This window comes from Rhinatrema bivittatum, chromosome 2 (assembly GCF_901001135.1).
Source record: "Rhinatrema bivittatum chromosome 2, aRhiBiv1.1, whole genome shotgun sequence".
NCBI lineage: Eukaryota > Metazoa > Chordata > Amphibia > Gymnophiona > Rhinatrematidae > Rhinatrema > Rhinatrema bivittatum.
In genome coordinates, this window is record NC_042616.1 from 451,976,995 (window position 1) to 451,996,818 (window position 19,824).

The window sequence follows — 19,824 nt, forward strand, 5'->3', positions numbered from 1 at the left end:
TACACCCATATTGCAATAACTCCAGCTCATCGCAAATACCTGAGGTTTCTAGTAGGCCCCAAGCACTAGCAATATGGAGTGCTTCCATTCGGCCTAGCTCTGCGCCACGAGTCTTTACAAAATGCCTCGTAGTTGTCGCAGCCTTCCTCCGAACCCAAGGTGTTCATGTCTATCCCTACCTGGATGATTGGTTAATCAGGGCTCCCACTCAGCAAGCTGCTCTGTCGTCCCTCAATCTAACCTTTCACACTCAAATTTCATTAGGATTTCTAGTCAATTACGACAAATCCTACTTAGTCCCATCTCAAACCTTGTCGTTCATTGGGGCAGACTTGGGCACCTTACAGGCAAAAGCTTTCCTGCCTCAACAACGGGCACTGACTCTTGCGTCACTTGCTCACCAGCTGCAGTCTCAGCACTCCGCGACTGCATGCCAATTTCTTGTCCTTCTGGGACACATGGCGTCCTCGGTCCATGTCATGCCAAGCAGGCCGCTTGGCCATGAGACTCATGCTCTGGAATCTGAGGTCTCAATGGAGTTAATCCATTCAGCCCCTGTCGACCGTTGTCCACGTCACCGACTTACTCTGTCTCTCGCCTGGTGGAAAAATCAGATCAAACTCCTCCAGGGCTTGCCCTTCCAGGCTCCAGACCCTCAAAGCACTCTCACCACCGACGCTTCCAACGTCGGTTGGGGAGCCCACGTGGCCGATCTGCAGACACAAGGATCTTGGTCTCCAGAGGAAGTCAAACACCAAATAAATTTCCTGGAACTTCGAGCAATCAGATATGCTCTCAGGGCATTTCAGGTTCGCCTCTCAAATCAAGTCATCCTGATTCAGATGGACAACCAGGTGGCCTTGTGGAACATCAACAAGCAGGGAGGCACGGGTTCCTTCCTTCTGTGTCAGGAAGCTGCGCAGATTTGGGAGGAAGCTCTCCCATTTGATGTACCTCAGGGCCACCTGGTTGCCGGGAGTGGACAATGTGCTGGCAGGCAAGCTGAGTCGCGTCTTTCAACCACACGAGTGGTCTCTCAACCCCTCGGTAGCGAACTCCATCTTCCAACAATGGGGATATCCTCGGATATACCTCTTTGCATCCCCACAAAACCGCAAAGTGGTGAACTACAGCGCTCTCATTCGCAGCAAACTCTCTCAACCCAGAGACGCATTCTCCCTCTCATGGGCAACTGGTCTGCTCTACGCATTCCCTCCAATTCCTCTTCTCTCGAAGACTCTCGTGAAGTTACGTCAGGACAAGGGAACCATGATCCTGACGTGAAGTGTGGTGTCCAATACTTCAGGATCTCTCCATCCGCAGGCACATTCCCTTGGGAAAGGACCCGCTTCTGATTATGCAAAACGACGGGTGCCTGCGCCACCCCAGTCTGCAAGCCTTGTCCCTGACGGCATGAATGTTGAAAGGTTAATCCTTCGGCCACTTAACCTTTATGAACCAGTTTCCCGTGTCTTGATTGCTTCACGGAAGCCTTCCACAAGAAAAGCTTACTCTTACAAATGGAAAAGGTTCACGTCATGGTGCTCTTCTCAGTCCCTTGACCCCTTTTCCTGTCCAATCCTGAAGTTTCTGGAATATCTCTGGCATTTATCAGTCAGGTCTTAAGACTTCTTCCATCAGAATGCATGTCAGTGTGGCAGCCACCTTCCATAAAGGTGTCGGAGATGTCCCTACATCAGTACAACCCCTTGTAACATGTTTTTTGAAGGGCTTGCTCCACATCAAGCCTCCACTATGTCCTCCGGCCCCTTCTTGGGACCTTAATCTGCTTCTGGGTCGGCTCATGAAACCATCATTCAAGCCTCTTCACTCTTGTGAACTTCGATATCTCACAAAGTGATTTTCCTTTTGGCAATCACTTCAGCTCACAGAGTTAGTGAATTGCAGGCTCTAGTTACTTATCCGCCTTACACTAAACTTCTGCAGGACTGGGCGGTACTCTACACTCATCCGAAATTCTTACCTAAGGTAGTTTCGGATTTTCATCTCAATCAATCCATCATACTATCTACCTTTTTTCCCAGGCCCCATGCCAATCCAGGAGAACAGGCTCTGCATACCCTTGACTGTAAACGGGCTCTAGCATTCTACCTAGACCGTACAGATGCCCACAGGGAAAGCACTCAATTGTTCGTCTATTCCCACCCTAACAAATTGGGGAAGCCTGTGGGTAAGCAGACTCTCTCCTCCTGGTTGGAGGACTGCATATCCTTCTGCTATCAGCAAGCAGGCATTCCATTTCAAGACCGTGTTAAAGCACACTCTGTGAGGGCCATGGCGACTTCAGTAGCACCCCTACGATCAGTGCCGCTTCCTGACATTTGCAGGGCTGCCACCTGGAGTTCTCGCCACATCTTTGCAGCCCACTATTGCTTGGACAAAGCCGGAAGATAAGATTCCATCTTCGGCCAGTCTGTCCTTCGTAATCTCTTTACAATGTGACGTACCAACACGCTTCCGCCTGCCCGGTAGGGTTTAGGATGCCCTCTACCAAATTCCACCCCAGTTGTGCCTGTTGCACGCCTTTGGGTACATTTGGTGCATGTTCGGACATCCTCAGCTCTGTACTCACCCATATGTGAGGACTACTATCCTGCTTGTCCTGTGAGAAAGCAAATGTTGCTTACCTGTAACAGGTGTTCTCAAAGGACAACAGGATGTTAGTCCTTACGAAACCCGCTCGCCACCCTGCAGTGTTGGGTTCGTAACTTTTATTATTTTATTTTTCGGCACTGCCTGTAGCTTTTAAATAAGACTGATGGGGGACCCCTGCTGGCTGCAGGGTTAGTGCCATGCTGGGCATGCCCAGTAGGGCCAGTCAAAGTTCCTGAAACTTTGACAGAAGTTTTCCGTGATTGGGCTCCATCTTGATGATGTCACCCATATGTGAGGACTAACATCCTGCTGTCCTGTGAGAACACCTGTTACAGGTAAGCAACATTTGCTATTCTTTTACATCAATAGAATGAACGATGTATAACAGGTTACCCAACTGTTTATTTCTCTAGACTCTAGCAGATCTGGAGTGATGGCCATAAAATGTACAATTACTTCTTGGATTTTAGATTATCTCCTTTTGCTGTGTAAAAAAAAACAAAAAAAAAAGTGCTTATTTCTAGAAGACCATGTTGATGCACATATAATGTAAGAGCAATGTTAGAGTCTATAGATAATCTTGGCTGTACCAGGGGTGGATTCCCGATGACGGACCGGCCTGGGGATTCGCCGCCCCAGCCGGCCCCGGAGATTCCATGTGGTCTGCCGAGCGCGGCTCTGTCACAGCCGCGCTCGGCAGACATAGAAACATAGAAACATAGAAATGACGGCAGAAGAAGACCAAATGGCCCATCCAGTCTGCCCAGCAAGCTTCCCTCATTTCTTCTCCCATACTTATCTGTTTCTCTTAGCTCTTGGTTCTAATTCCCTTCCACCCCCGCCATTAATGTAGAGAGCGGTGATGGAGCTGCATCCAAGTGAAATATCTAGCTTGATTAGTTAGAGGTAGTAGGGGTAGTAACCGCCACAATAAGCAAGCTACACCCATGCTTATTTGTTTTTACCCAGATTATGTTATACAGCCCTTATTGGTTGTTTATCTTCTCCCCTGCCGTTGAAGCAGGGAGCTATGCTGGATATGCGTGAGGTATCAGTTTTTTCTTCTCCCCTGCCGTTGAAGCAGAGAGCTATGCTGGATATGCATCGAAAGTGAAGTATTAGGCACATTTGGTTTGGGGTAGTAACCGCCGTAACAGCCAGCTACTCCCCGCTTTGTGAGTGTGAATCCTTTTTTCTTCTCCCCTGCCGTTGAAGTTATGCTGGATATGCGTGAAGTATCAGTTTTTCTTTTCCCCTGCCGTTGAAGCAGAGAGCTATGCTGGAAATTCGTGATGTATCAGTCTTTCTCCCATGCCGTTGAAGCAGAGAGCCATGCTGGATATGCGTCGAGAGTGAAGTATCAGGTACATTTGGTTTGGGGTAGTAACCGCCCGAACAAGCCAGCTACTCCCCGCTTTGTGAGTGCGAACCCTTTTTTCTTCTCCCCTGCCGTTTTAAGCAGAGAGCTCTGCTGGATGTGTGAAGTAACAGTTTTTCTTTTCCCCTGCTGTTGAAGCAGAGAACTATGCTGGATATGCATTGAAAGTGAAGTATAAGAATGGAGTGATCAAGCTAGTTGAAAGGCATCAGGAATAGAGGAAGGTGAGGTAGTAATTTGGATATTTGGTTTGGGGTAGTAACCGCCGTAACAAAGCCAGCTACTCCCGTCTTTGTGAGTGCAAATCCTTTTTTCCACATTTCCTCTTGCTGTTGAAGCTTAGAGTGATGTTGGACCACGTGACTAGCGCGACCGGCCCACCGGGGGATGCCCGATCCCCCCAATAGGCCAATCCGCCCCTGGGCTGTACCTACACTGAAGAAATATTGTAGAGCAACTACATAGAATTCAAGCCATATTTCTACTTCGTGCAACTGCTTAGATGCTGACTCTTACCAGGATAGTACATTTTTGGTCAGTTAATACTAAGGAGTCTTTTTACTAATTAAACTTTTTTTTTAATTCTTTTCTGCCAGAACCCAGTTATTCAAGTTGTCTCAAAGATAATACAGAGATGGGACTTCAAAACAACCCTTAGGCTTGGGAATTCTCACATGTGGGACTGATTCATTCTGCTTGTCCATAAAGAAAACAAAGTTGCTTATCTGTAACTGGTGTTCTCCATGGACAGCTGGATAGTCAGTTGCACACACCCTCTCGCCTATCTCAACATAATAATGTCCGTCCATCTCAAATCAGATATCATCACTCAAATGTGTGGCAGATTATCCTGCTGTCCATAGAGAATGCCAGTTAACAGGTATGCAACTTTGTTGTGTTCTTTTCTTTATGTGCAATACCTACTTTTTGTTTTGATTTTTCTGTTGCTAGGAGTCACTCCTAGAGTTCTTGGAAGTTCACTTGTGGTTTCTTGGATGAGAAAGGAAGAGTACAGCATAGTTTTATGGGTTGTTGGTTTTTTGGGGGGGGGGGGGGGGGGTTTACACTGAAGCATATTGAAAGGAATCAGACATGTAATGCTGGATGTTGGAATTCTATTCTTCATCCATTTATTCTAGTCTCACAGTGTATTGTTTGTTTCCAGGATGCTTTTTAAGGAGAGTCGGAGTGCTCACAGCCATCTCACTGCTGCTTCGTGAGTACACAGCTGCAACTTTATATGTTTCGAGTTAATATTTGCTTGTCTGGAGGATGGCTAAAGGTCTGTCCTTGGAGATTTAAAAAACTGAAATGCTGTTTGGAGGTGTAGGCTTTTGTCCCTGGCTTTGTTCATAATAAATAAGCCTGAGAGTTCAGTTCTTGTGCCTTAAAAGCTTGTTTACACTCAGTGCTTTCATGGTGCCGAAGTATTGTAAGACTTACTGTATTCTTAATGCCAACACTGCAGAGCCATACAGAGAAAAGTTTAAGGTGCATCATCACATCAGATTAACTAGTGATGTATTGCTCTTTATCAGATAATGTAAGTGTTTACAAAACAAGGTTTACTATTATGCAGCTAGATCTCATGGTTTGGGTATTTTTGTTTGGGTGTTTGTCCCGTGACCTTGACTGATGAGAAAGATGAGGGCTTGATATTGATAGGGATTGGTCTTCAGACTTACCCCTATACCTGAATTAGCCATGCTGTCATGGGAACTGTCAATCAGGGCCCGGGAGGCGGAGCTTCCTAAGTAGAGGTCAGAGCTTTGCTCTCTGCGGCTGCGCGTGTGTTCCCGCGCAGGAAAACAGAATCTCTTCAGTCTGTTTTTTCCGCGTGCGGGAACGCACACGGAGCTTGTCTCCTCAGTTTGGTTTTTCAACTGAAGTTATGTCGAAGAAACAGCCCAAGGCTGTCAGGATTCAAGCCGTGCCATTGCGGCAAGATCATGGCCATCACATGATCTGTGTTATCTCTGCCTGGGACCCGATCATGACTAGGCCACATGCGAGCACTGCGGCCGCATGTCGCCCAGGGCCCAGCAATAGCGAGCTGAAAAGATTGAAAGCCTCAGGAGCAACACTTGGGAGTTCATTTGCCCCTCCATCTGAGGTCCATTCATCACCGGGACCTTCAAAAAATCAGGCCCCAACGGTAAGGAGAACGTCATCGCTGGATCCTTCCACCTCTAGGCCTGGAGAGTGAATGCGACCCAAAGGTACCCTTAAGGGTAGGGACCCCCACAGGTCAAGACCCATCAGGATAAACCAGAGTCGGAGCGGGGATTGCACCCGGAAAGTATGATGCAAAGTGGGGACCATCAAACCACGTCGAAGTCCAAGCATCGGCAAAGTGAGCTGCTGAAGATGGCGCACCCGGCGCCGAAGATGGCGCCAGGGGCGGCAACGCCAATGCAATCGCAGATTTCGGCGCCAATATCGAAGCACGTCACAGAACAGGCACACAAACGAATGCCGCTGACACAGGGTATAATGTAATCGGCGCACAAGGCGTCCCCATCTGCTCAAAAGGCTGGGACCAGCCTTCCTACGAAAGGCAGGACTACCCCGGCAGGAAGCCATGTATCCCGACACTCGTCGCCAGATACAATTCACAGGAGGCATAGGGGTGAGTCTGAAGACCAATCCCTATCAATATCAAGCCCTCATCTTTCTCATCAGTCAAGTTCATCCTATGGACAGCGGGCACCGGGGGGCCATTTCTTATTCGGAAGATGAATGGGTCAACATTGCCTCCCTCTCTTCTTCTTCCTCGTCACCCTCACAGGTCTTCTCTGACCTCTCATCTGTATCCAGAACCCGTGCTTTCAGCCATGTTCTACAAGAACTATTAGCGAAAAAGAGAGAGGTCACAGTGAACATACTCCTACAGAAAAGACAGTCTGGAGCCCCAGACTCGAACATATTATTAGCGGCAGTGTCACCGCCAGGAGCTACTTGACCGCATATACCATCACAGACCCAGCAGGCTTTCTCTCAATTGTCTGAAGCACTCTCAGGATTTTTCGAAACACTCCAATCCACGTTTACTTTACCTCAGTCACCTTCACCTAGTTCTCCAGGGACACCACAACCCACGAGAGAACCATCCCCGGAACCTACGATATCTCCTCAATCGCTCAGGCCTCAGTCATCTGCACAGAGGCCTCCTTCGCCCTTGGACCCTGACTCACCTCAATCATCGCCACGTACATCCACAGGGTATCCGTCAGACCCGCCAGAAGATCCACCAGAACCTTATTCCCCACCTGAGGACTTGTCCTACCCAAAATTATTGGACAAAATGGGGTCCATTCTACCCTTAGATGTTCAGAAGCTCCCAGACCCAAGAGCAGAAACATTGGGGTTATTAAAGATTTTTGATGTACCAGATGGAACCCACTTCCTTACCTCCTCATGAAGTGCTAAACAAGGTATTGGAGAAATCATGGGAAACACCATTTACAATTCCCCCAGTCTCCAGAAAGACTGATTTAAAATGAGTCACCATACTACTCGCTGCCACAACTACCTCACTCATCGATAGTGGTGGAGTCTGCCATGCAGCGCGCAAAAAAATCTAAGCTGCATGCATCTACAACGCCAGGGAGAGATCACCGCTATCTGGATGATTTTGCGAAGAAAGCATTCCAAGCTGCTATGCTTTCCGCTCGTATCCAGCAGCATCAGTTTTAAATGGTGCAATACTTATACGAGCGTATACAAGCAATGAAAGGAATGCTCACCACCGCTGCAGCGCCTATTCCACAGCCAATCCAGGACATGGAAGAGGGTATTAAACACCTACTCCGCACAGTCTATGAAGCTTTTGAAACCTCTTCCAGAGCTTCGGCATCAGCCATAGCGGCTCGACGGATGGCATGGCTCCTGGCGAGCGTGATCCATGAAGACGTGCACGATAAGTTGGCCAACTTGCCGTGCAAAGGCGATAATTTTTTTGGAGATCACTTCCAAGAAACGGTAGCCAATTTAAAAGAACAGTCTGTGGCAGTGCAACCTTTAACTACGCCATCTGCTTACTCTGGCCCATGGCGTTATTTCGCTGCTTCTCGCCGACAATTTCATCGTCTGCTATTTAGACAGTATCCACCGTATAGACCTCCAGAATACCAACCATATCAGCGAACACAGCAACAACCACCGCAGAACAGGAGAGGAAGGCCAAGAACCCAACGACCGCAGGGACAGCAGCCGCAGCCTCGACCAAGCCAACCCAGTCTTTTTTTAGGGATTCAGCTACCACCACCACAACCAGCCCCACCAGGAAGGATAACGTCCCACTTCCCGCCGTGGGAAGCAATAACAACCGATCGTTGGGTATTAGACATCGTTCAGAAGAGCTAGCAGCTCCAATTCTCAAACCAACCCTCACTTCCTCATCTCACAGTACAGGAAGCCAAGGTATTACAACCCCAACTAGGGGAAGAGATTGCATCACTACGGCGCCAACGGGCAATTCGAATCATCCCGCATGGTGCCCGGAACAAAGGCTTCTACTCGCCATATTTCCTAATTCCCAAGAAATCCGGTGGCCTTCAACCAATTCTGGATGTCCGCGAGTTGAACAAATGCCAGGTCAAGGAGAAATTCAAGATGGTATCCCTAAAATCCATTCTACCCCTACTTCAACCCAACGACTGGATGTGCTCAATAGATCTGAAGAATGCTTATACCTACATTCCTATCCACCCATCTTCCTGGTGGTACCTGTGCTTCTGATACAGGGATCAGCACTATCAATACAATGTCCTCCCGTTTGGCCTATCGGCGGCCCCAGAGTTTTCACGAAGTGCATGGTAGTGGTGGCATCCTTTCGGCAGCGGGGCATGCGAATCTTCCCATACCTCGAAGATTGGCTTCTAGTGGCATCGACTCCCACAACGCTCATTGAACATCTTCAACAGATTATCTAGTGCTTGCACAGATTGGGGCTAGTAATCAACTACCAGAAGTCCACCTTGAACCCAACACAAGTTCTTCAGTTCATAGGAGCTCATTTGGACACCACACGGAGCAGAGCATTCCTACCGGAGGACAGAAAGTTGGAGATGCAGCATCTCTTGCGCTCCCTCAAGCTTACGCAGAGACCTTCAGTGCGCCAAATACTCACAGTATTGGGACACATGGCAGCAGCCATTTTCACTTTACCCAACACCAGGTTACATATGCGTCTCCTGCAGTGGGGTTTAAAACGGCAGTGGAAACAACACTCACAACGTTTAATGAAACGTCTAGTGCTCACTTCAGAAATGATGAAAGATATAGATTGGTGGCTCAACAAGACAACACTGACCAAGGGTGCATTGTTCAGTATTCCCCCACACAACACGGTGCTTACCACCAATGCCTCTCGCAAGGGCTGGGGAGCGCATCTAGACCTCTGGCAAACACAGGGACTGTGGTTTCGCCAGGAGGAGAATCTACAGATCAATTTGCTGGAATTCAGGGCAATACGAAATGCCTTACAAGCCTTCCTCCCTCACAAGGTCGCAGAGTCATGGTGTACACGGACAATCAGGTAGCAGTGTTCTACATAAACAAGCAAGGAGGGTCTGGTTCTTGGTCCCTCTGCAGAGAGACGCTTCTCATCTTTGATCACGCAAACCATCACTCGATCCACCTGCAAGCATCATACCTACCGGGAGTTATCAATACCCGGGCGGACAGGTTAAGCCGGACATTCCACCCTCACGAATGGTCACTCAACTAGCAAGTGGCTCAAGAGATATTTGCCAGGTGGGGAGAACAAACAATGGACCTCTTCGCTACAGAGGCCAACGTACAGGTTCCCCGCTTCTGTTCAGTATGGACCAGTCAGCGAAGGACAGCGCAAGATGCCTTCCTCGTACCTTGGATGGAGAAGCTAATGTACGCCTTTCCACCCATACCTCTCATTACAAGGACAATACAGAAATGCATAGCGAATGCAGTTCAACTGATACTAATAGCACTGGCTTGGCCCAGACAGCCATAGTACATCTACCTACTACATCGCTTCTTTGAAGAGCCAATCAGATTACCAAATCGACTGGATCTTTTAGCACAGGAAGGGGGAACCCTTCTCCATCCAGTGCACTCATCCCTTCAGTTAATAGCATGGAGATTGAGCGGATCCTCCTGGCAGAACAGAGCATCTCCATCGCAGCACAGGAAATCATTTTGGAATCCAGGAAACCATCCACTAGAAGGAATTACAGTTTTAAATGGAAACATTACTCCACTTGGTGCACGTCCAAGGGTTTTCAACCATTGGATTGTTCACCTGAATCACTTCTTGACTACCTCCATATGGTATATACGTCCGGCCTAGCAACTTCTTCAATCAGAGTTCACCTAAGTGCCATTACGGCGTATCATAGACCACACCGCGGTCAACCGATATCAACTCATCCTTTGATATCTCGATTTCTCAAAGGTCTCTCCCACCTTAGACCACCTATCTCCAAGTTACCGGTACCGTGGAACCTCAACCTAGTCTTGGAACAACTCATGCTATGCCCATTCGAACCGATGGACTCAGCCCACATAAAGTACCTCACGTGGAATGTTGTCTTCCTCATAGCGGTAACCTCAGCACGCAGTTAGCAAACTTTAAGCCTTAGTCCATATCTACAGTTTTTTATCATCACAAGGCAGTTCTTCAAACTCATCCTTCCTTTCTCCCGAAAGTGGTTTCACAGTTCCACTTGAACCAATCGATAGAACTACCAACATTTTTCCCTAAACCACATCACAATGACAGGGAACATTTATTACATACATTGGACACTAAAAGAGCGTTGGCCTACTACAAGGAAAGGACACAATTAGATTCCCGATCATCGCAATTGGTCGTATCATTCAACCCAAATGCACCAGGCCTTCCAGTATCCAAACGAACCATCTCCAGCTGGATTGCACAATGTATTCAATTTTGCTATCAAAAACAAAAATTGACCCTGTCTTCCCAACCCAAATGCTCATCAGGTCAGAGCAGTAGCCACCTCAATAGCGCATCTGAGACATGTACAACCCGTAGACATTTGCAAGGCGGCTACATGATCCTCCCTGCACATGTTCACGTCCCACTACTGCTTGGATCAGCAAACATCTGACGACGCCAAACTAGGGCGATCAGTTCTGCAATCTGTACCATCATGACCTGGTCGACTACCACCATAAACAGATCATGCGTAACACATAAGTGCATAAGGGATATAGCGTGATCGGGAGCTTAGGACTCCCATGACAGCATGGCTAATTCAGCCCTGCTATCAACAGGAAAAAGCAAGTTTGCTTACCGTAAACGGTGTTTCCGTAGATAGCAGGATGAATTAGCCATGCTGACCCTTCCACCTCCCTGGATAGTCGACCTACCGTACTTGTTCCCACAATGCTTAACTACAGACTGAGGAGATTCTGTTTTCCTGCACGGGAACACCCATGCAGCCGCAGAGAGCAAAGCCCTGACCTCTACTTAGGAAGCTCTGCCTCCTGGGCCCTGATTGACAGTTCCCATAACAGCTTGGCTAATTCATCCTGCTATCTATAGAAACACCGTTTACAGTAAGCAAACTTGCTTTTATTTCCAAATGCTTTCTAAAATTCTACCAAAAAAAAACCTTGCATGTAACTAATTTGCAAAATTAAAAATAAAACAAATATGGTTGGGTGTTGTGCTCCATTTATTTACCTAATATTAAAAAAAGGAGGCTGATATGCCATGTTTTGTACACAAAGTGTCTCCTACACCCCATTTGATAAATTTAGTGAACTTTGGTTCAGTAATTTGTTATGTAAGAGTCTGAAAAAAAAGCACTGTTCTTAAAAATATGGAAGATTTCACATCTTATCTTATGGGGAAAAGTCAAAATACAAAGCTACAGGTAAAATCCCTAGGATGTTGAAATGTAGAAGACTGCTTTAAGGGAAGATTTAGATTTTTTTTTTTACTTCCAAAATTGGTGATTTATTTAAACTTTAGATGGGTTCCGTTCAATTTTCATTCGTGTTTCCTTTTGTCTTCATTTTTAGAGCAAAGAAGAAAGTTATACTGGCACCTAAACCTAAAGTGAAGGCAAGTATTTCTCTGAAAAACTGGCAGGAAAGACCTTTATCACATTTCTTTAGAAAAAAGTCTTTAAAGCATAGTTCTTGTGTACATATTTGCAACAGTGAAAAATGATTGCTTACCCTCTTTAAATATATACATATTTACTTCATCTAACAAGAATTTCCACCCAAAACTAAAGGAGCTTACGTTCAGGGATGCGCATGCACTCCATAGTCCAGGCATAATCATGGCTCTGAAATAAAGCATACCGAAAAAAAGAACTATTACAATGTCCACTATTATAAATCACTATCAAAAAGGAATTTCTTAGCATGTAGCAGATGGACTCATTACAAATGGGTATAGTGTGCTCCTGCCAGCAGTTGGAGACGGATCTGACATCAGCACGTGGTACATATACCCCTGAAGGAAGTGTAGGCGCTCAGTAATTTCCGTCTCCAAAGCAGTTTGGAGCTACCTCACGCTCGCTGAGCATTTTTCCAAATTACAACGACTGAATTCATAGAAGTCCTACCTGAAGACGAGCCCCGCACTCCTGCGGTGATACCATCGGGTCCCTCCCCAGTTGAGTTTCCCGAGGTGATTTCCGTGGTCCCTCGGAGGTACGAGCCTCGGTCCGGTGGCCGAATCGCGGCAGGAACCTAGCCCCTGAGTGAGAAGGGCTCGGGCGCGGCATAGAGGCAGCCTCGGTCCCGATCCGTTCGCGGTGAGGACTTGGCCCCTGAGCGAGACGAGTTCGGGCGCGGCCTAGAGGCAGCGGGTGCACTTCCTCGAGCGCGGCGGTGACGGTAATTACAGTCTCCCTCCGCAGACGGAGACCGCCCGGGTCGCAGCCGGGAAGCGCCGAAGATCAGGTAAGGCGTACATCTTTACTTTGCTGGTCTCCGAGGAAGCGAGGATTAGCGGGGTCTGCCTGCATGGCAGGCCGCCTAGGAGGTCGCCATTTTGCCTGCCTGCTCGCCGTCACCATCTGCCCTGGTTCGCCGCCTCGCCCTAGCACTCAGACCGGACTCAGCCACAGGCAACGGGCGTGTATGTTAGGCGCCCGAAAATAATTGGGCGCACATTGATGATTGATAGGCGCACGCTGCTAAGCACACGTTGCTAGGCGCACGTTCATCGGCGCACGTTGATAGGCGCGCCTCCAGAATCAGGCATAAGAGCTCTAGGCCTCTGCTCAGCATGCCACCTCAGAGCCACACTGAGCGAGGAAGCAGACTCCCTATGTGCCCAATGTGAGGAGGCCCTGGGAGTTCCAGGCCAGGGCCAGTCCCAGCCCAGCGTAATTGCTAGTTCCTCAGGGAACACACCGGACCTAGCAGGCCGCGGTGAGCAGCCAGGGAACCCTAGAGACCTGGTGCCCCTAAGGCTAGAACCTGCTTCGCTCTCATGGGTGGAATTATTCAAGGGGATTCACGCCTTTGTCAAGATGCAGTGTGATCCCCGAACAGACTCGTACGTACCAGATGACCCTACCCCTGGACCCTCAAGACCTAGGCACGGCCACCCGGAAGCCCCACTTATGGTGATTCAGATTGCTCTGTGGAAGAATAAGAGCTCCCCGAGGAGGGAGAACTTCCCTCGGGGATAGAGCTGTATCGAACCATGAGACGCTTCTTTCTTAAGGAGGGATCTCCCAGACCTGGTCTCTCAATGCCTGTCGGAGCTGGCTATCCCGGGCCACGGCACCCCAGGGGAACCTAGAATGAACCCTCTGCTGGAAGGCCTTCGTCAAACGGCCCACCACTTCCCCCTCCTACAAGCAGCACAGCAGCTAATCGGATCTCGAGGTGGAATAGCGCCGGAGGCCTCATTCAAAGGGGGTCGGGCCTTGTCTGGCATGTACCCACTGGACCCGGCAACCAAGGAGCTGCTGGCATGCCCCAAGGTAATTGCCATAGTTTGTGCAATTGTGAAGCACACCACCATTCCGGTGGAGGGAGGGGCGGCCCTCAAGGATGCACATGACCGGCACATGGACAACCATCTGAAACAAGCCTTTGAGGTGGCAGCCATGTCCCTACGAATTGCGACCATGCTGCAGGCCCGTGGTGACGCGTTCCTGTTTATCACAAGCCAGGAACAACACTCCGGGAGAAGAAATGGAGATCAGCCCTCTCGTTCCTCACTGACGCTGCCTCCGACCTAGTCCAGTACGGCAGCCAAGGGAGTTGTCATCCTCAGTGGGCAGCCAGGAGACAGCTCTGGTCTAGAAATTGGTCAGCCGACTCCTCCTCCAAGACGTGCCTTACCAGGAATGCCCTTTAAGGGATCCCTCCTGTTCGGCAGCGACCTCGAGAAACTGGCCTAACAAATGGGGGCGCCTCTCCATTGCCCCGTCTACCAGAAGACAAGTCAAGGAGGAACCAGCGCCCTTTTCCTAGGCCATCCAGAGGTAGAGCTCTCAATTGCTTCAACCCTTACAAGACTCGCTTCCAAGCACCTCGTTCTCAGACCAGGAACCAGTCCTTTTCGGACCAGACACAGCAAGCGGGGAACCGCTTGGGTTCGGGTCCCAGCCGCACCCCACAATGAGAATCAGCCGACCCATCTGGGGGACGAAGCCATAGGGGGGCAGGCTAACCCTATTCTACCGCAGGTGGGGTCGAGATTACTTTCGGACCAGTGGGTCCTAGCCCATTGTCCGGGAAGGGTATTACCTGACTTCATTCACCTCCCTCCGGACAAGTTTGTGGAGTCTCCTGTCCGCCCCTCAAGAGGGCGGTGCTGTGGAAGCTACCTTGGGAAGGCTCCTGTCCCTAAAAGCCATAATCCCAGTGCCTGCATGGGAGATAAATTCTGGGCCTTACTCCATTTATGTCATCGTGCCAAGAAGGGGGGGGCACCTTCAGACCCGTCCTGGACCTCAAGTCGGTCAAACCGGCACTTAAGGGTCCCAGGATTTCGCATGGAAACTCTGCGGTCAGTCCGAAGTGCCATTCAGCCAGGGAGTACTCACATCCCTGGATCTGTCAGAAGCTTACTTGCATATCCCAATCCATCGGGATCATCAGCGCTACTTACGCTTCAAAGTCCTGGGGCAACACTTTCAGTTCCCGCTCTACCCTTCGGGTTAGCCACCCCGCGCCACGGACCTTTACCAAGGTAATAGTAGTGGTGGCGGCATCAATCAGGAAGGAAGGAATTCTTCGTCCATCCCTACCTAGACAATTGGCTGATCAGGGCAAAGTCACCGGAGGAGAGCCACCGGGCAACCAACAGAGTAATATCTCTTCTGGAAAGCCTAGGATGGGTAGTCAACACAAACAAGAGTTCCCTACAGCCTTCGCAGTTGCTGGAATACCTTGGAGTCCGATTCGACACCCAGGGAGACAGTCAGCCTGACTTCCAAGAGCAAATTAAAACTCCGGAATCGTTTGCAGACTTTGCTGAGCGCCACCCGGCCCACAGCTTGGGATTACCTACAGGTCTCGGCCTAATGGCCTCCACTCTGGAAGTGGTACCATGGGCGCGGGCTCATATGAGACCGATACAGCGCGCCCTTCTATCTCGGTGGAGCCCATGATTACAGAACTACACCATGCATCTACCTCTACCGGTCAGAGTACGGCATCAGTTACGGTGGTGGCTGCAGCCCGGCCACATGAGCCGGGGGTCAAAAATGTCCTCTCTAACCTGGACCTGCTCACTACAGATGCCAGCCTGAGCGGCTGGGGAGCACACTGCGAAGAACTAACCATCCAAGGGCGGTAGAAACAGAGAAGAGTCGGGGGGTGGAACATCAACCGACTAGAGGCACGGGCAGTCAGGTTAGCATGCCTGCGATTTGCCACAGACTTCGCAACAGAGCAGAGTGATGTCGGAAAATGCCACCACTGTGGCATACATCAACAGACAGGGCGGAACCAGCAGCCGACAGGTATCCTTAGAAATAGCCCCCCTGATGGCTTGGGCGGAAGCAAATCTCCAGGACATCTCCGCCGTCCACATCGCCGGGAAGGACAACGCCACGGCAGACTTCCTCAGCAGAGAAAGCCTAAACCCGGGGGAATGGCAGCTGTCGTCCACGGCCTTCCAGATGATCACAGATCAGTGGGGACGCCAGGCATGGACCTACTAGCGGACAGGTCCAACGCTCAAGTACCCAGATATTTCAGTCGCAGGCGAGATCCTCTATCCCAGGGGATCGACGCCCTGGTACAGCCATGGCCTCAGGGGATCCTGCTATATGCCTTTCCCCCATGGCCCCTGCTGGGTGCCATTATACACAAGATTCAGCGGCACAGAGGCCTAGTTCTTCTGGTGGCCCCGGACTGGCCAAGAAGACCCTGGTACGCAGACATGAGAAGACTACTGGCAGGGGATCCTCTACCCCTGCCTCCTCACAGGGACCTGCTGCGGCAAGGTCCCATCCTCCACGAGGATCTAGCTCAATTCTCTCTTACGGTCTGGCCATTGAGAGGGCTAGACTGAAGAAAAGGGGATACTCGGGGCCGGTAATAGATACACTCCTCCGTGCACGCAAGTTCTCCACATCACTAACTTATATAAGGATCTGGAGAGTATTTGAAGCCTGGTGCGAAACTCGCAGCATCAATCCACATGCCGCTAAAATCCCCATCATTTTGGATTTCCTGCTCCAGAAGGGTCTGTCCCTCAATTCAATCAAGGTTCAGGTGGCAGCGCTATCCTGCTACGGCCCCAGGAGTGACAGCAAAAGCATTGCCACACACCCAGACGTTTCACGTTTCCTGAAAGGAGTCAAACACATTCGCCCGCCACTGAAGTGGCCAGTGCCCCTGTGGAACCTCAACCAGTTTTGGAATTTCTAGCAGGACCTGCCTTCAGACCCCTCCGAGGCCTGTCCCTCCGTTTGTTAACCTTGAAGATTGTGTTCTTGCTGGCCGTGTGTTCAGCACGCCGCATCTCAGAGCTACAAGCACTGTCCTGCCGCGATCCGTTTCTCAGGAGCCACCCCAGGGGCTATCCATCTTCGCACGGTTCCTTCCTTCTTACCCAAGGTAGTCTCGCACTTCCACCTCAACCAAACCATATCCTTGCCAACCACGGAAGGTTTGAAGAAGTCAGATGAAGGTCGAATACTGCGCCATCTCGACATCGGCAGGCTGCTGTCCAGATATCTGGAAATGTCGGAAACATTACGAAAGACGGACCACCTATTCGTCCTTCACAGTGGGAAGAGGCAAGGTGAAGCGGCCTCACGGGCGACTATTGCCCACCGAATCAAAGAAGTTATCAAGGCGGCCTACATAGAAGCGGGAAAACCACCACCTCTACAGGTCAAGGCTCACTCTACCAGAGCACAAGCGGCCTCCTGGGCAGAAACTAGGATGCTGTCGCCTGCAGAGATATGTAAAGCGGCAACGTGGTCCTCCATCCATACCTTCTCCAGATTCTACTGTCTTGGACGTCCAGGCCAGGGAGGACACAGCATTTGCAAGGGCAATCCTAAACGGACCTCGGGCAGCCTCCCACCCATTCCGGGAGTAGCTTTTGTACATCCCATTTGTAATGAGTCCATCTGCTACATGCTAGGAAATGGAGAGATTACTTACCTGATAATCTCGTTTTCCTTAGTGTAGGCAGATGGACTCAGCATCCTGCCCGGCTGCTGATATATATATATATAGGGATTCACCGTTTCAAGGTGAGCTATGTTTCCTTACATTGGGCATCCACCCTGCCGGGTGTTGACGCCTTCCGGTTGAGAACACTGGCGGTCTCCAGCTACTGTCAATCGGTCAGGTTAATCATGTTCAGTTATTGATTGGTCAGTCACACATATATCCATAAAGCTTTTGCAAGGAAGATTACTGAGCGCCTGCACTTCCTGCAGGGGTATACGTACCACGTGCTGACGTCAGATCCGTCTCCAACTGCTAGCACGAGCACACTATACCCATTTGTAATGAGTCCATCTGCCTACACTAAGGAAAACGAGATTATCAGGTAAGTAATCTCTCCAATGTTGTTTGAGAAATCTTCTATTAAATGCCACTCCCAAAGATTTTTATTAACAATTTTTTAGACGCTTATTTATTAAATCTATAGCCGCATCATCAAGCCTGACAGCGTGCTCCCAGTGTATTCAAAGCGGGGGCCGCCCGGACCTCTAATCATCTGCGGCAGGAATTTTCTATTTTTACTTTTTTTTATCATTTCTTCATTTGTATCATGTAATTTTGAAAACAGTTCAATTGTCTAAAAAGTATCATCGCTTTCAAAAGAGTGAGACTTTTGAAAGCGATGATACTTTTTAGACAATTGAACTGTTTTCAAAATTACATGATAAAAATGAAGAAATGATAAAAAAAAAAAAGTAAAAATAGAAAATTCCTGCCGCAGATGATTAGAGGTCTGGGCGGCCCCCGCTTTGAATACACTGGGAGCACGCTGTCAGGCTTAATGATGCGGCTATAGATTTAATAAATAAGCGTCTAAAAAATTGCTGATAAAAATCTTTGGGAGTGGCATTTAATAGAAGATTTCCCAAACAACATTTCCTTTTTGATTCTGAAATAAAGCATCCCATCAGAATTCGTGTGTCGTCCTGGACATGTCCTCAAAATTTGGTTTGAATAGGGCGCCAAACACATACTCACACAACACTGACTTTATTTTATTTTATTTATTTAAAATCTTTATATACTGTCATTCTGTATTTTTCTCCTATGTATTTTTTAGCCTACTTTCTGAAGGAAAAGAACAATCTTTTTTGTTTTTCTTTTTTATTGTTCCATTTTTTCTGCACATTGAGAAAAACATAACATAACATCATAGATAGCAGATAAGGACCAATTTGGCTATTCAGTCAGCTTAGATTTTTTCCTATCTGTTCTGTACCACTTGAAGTAGATATATATATAAATTCCCATATTAAATCCAACAGCAGCACCCCCATTTCCCCAATGTCTTTTACACAATTGTACAGCCCTTTTCCTACTACTGCCCTTTATATGCTGGCCTCCACCACCACCTTCATTTCCTTAGACCAGCACCTTCACTAATAAGCTATTTCAAGCTGCCTTGTTTTCCTTTTTGATTCTTAAAAATTCCATTCTTAATCCAACATTCAGGCCTCTTCCCATGTCTTATCACCAAGCTTTGCAATAATTCAATCAGCCACCTGAATTACTGTGATTGTTTTGTGAAACAACTGCAACCCCCCTTCCTCCGCATACTTTATTGTCATGCTCAATGATACTAAGTTTATAACCATAGTGACTCCATGAAGGTTATCCTAGACTTCTAAAAGCTTGATGCATTCATACTGTCAGTTCCTTTTTTACTTTCTAAAGTTCCATATAACTGAACAAATGCTCAAGCCCTTTTCTTCATTTCTTCTACTTGCTCAAGCATATTTTAATTCTGGCACTGGTTGGTTGCTACTACATTTTGCCAATAAGCTATACTCCATGAGCAAGCAGAACAGATTAGCCACACAAGTGGATGACCTCATCCGACGACACCGGCCTGGACATAGTCTCTCCTAGAACTCAGAAAGTGGCCTTTCTGAGCAAATGCAGATATTCCTGCACAAAGATTTTTTTTTCTCTTTTATCTCTTTCCTTTCCCATGAGATTTTTTTGAACTTTTGGGTTTTGTTTTGTTTTTTGTATCAAGTCAGTCCAGTTTTTCTTTGAGTCTCCTTTCAAAAAAAATTGAACTTTTATTTTTTAGGGGAGAAATTTGTTATATTCTAGTCATGTCAGGGAAATAACATTCAAGTCATATAAGAAGCATAATCACAAGGTGGCTATGGCAGATTTCCACA

The 19,824-nt window shown here is 48.4% G+C and overlaps 1 protein-coding gene across 9 annotated transcripts in view; it reads left to right on the top strand.

The window, feature by feature from the left end:
* The window catches only part of UBN2 (ubinuclein 2), a 586,373-nt gene that overhangs the window by 368,792 nt on the left and 197,757 nt on the right, over positions 1–19,824 (top strand). For all 9 annotated transcript variants that reach the window (XR_003854673.1, XR_003854671.1, XR_003854674.1 and 6 more), the window contains exons 10-11: positions 5,160–5,210; positions 12,029–12,071. Coding sequence is in view for 5 of the 9 variants with exons in the window: in XM_029590354.1 (XP_029446214.1) it covers positions 5,160–5,210; positions 12,029–12,071 (94 nt within the window). In the remaining 4 variants the exon portion in view is untranslated. The remainder of the gene's footprint in view (positions 1–5,159; positions 5,211–12,028; positions 12,072–19,824) is intronic.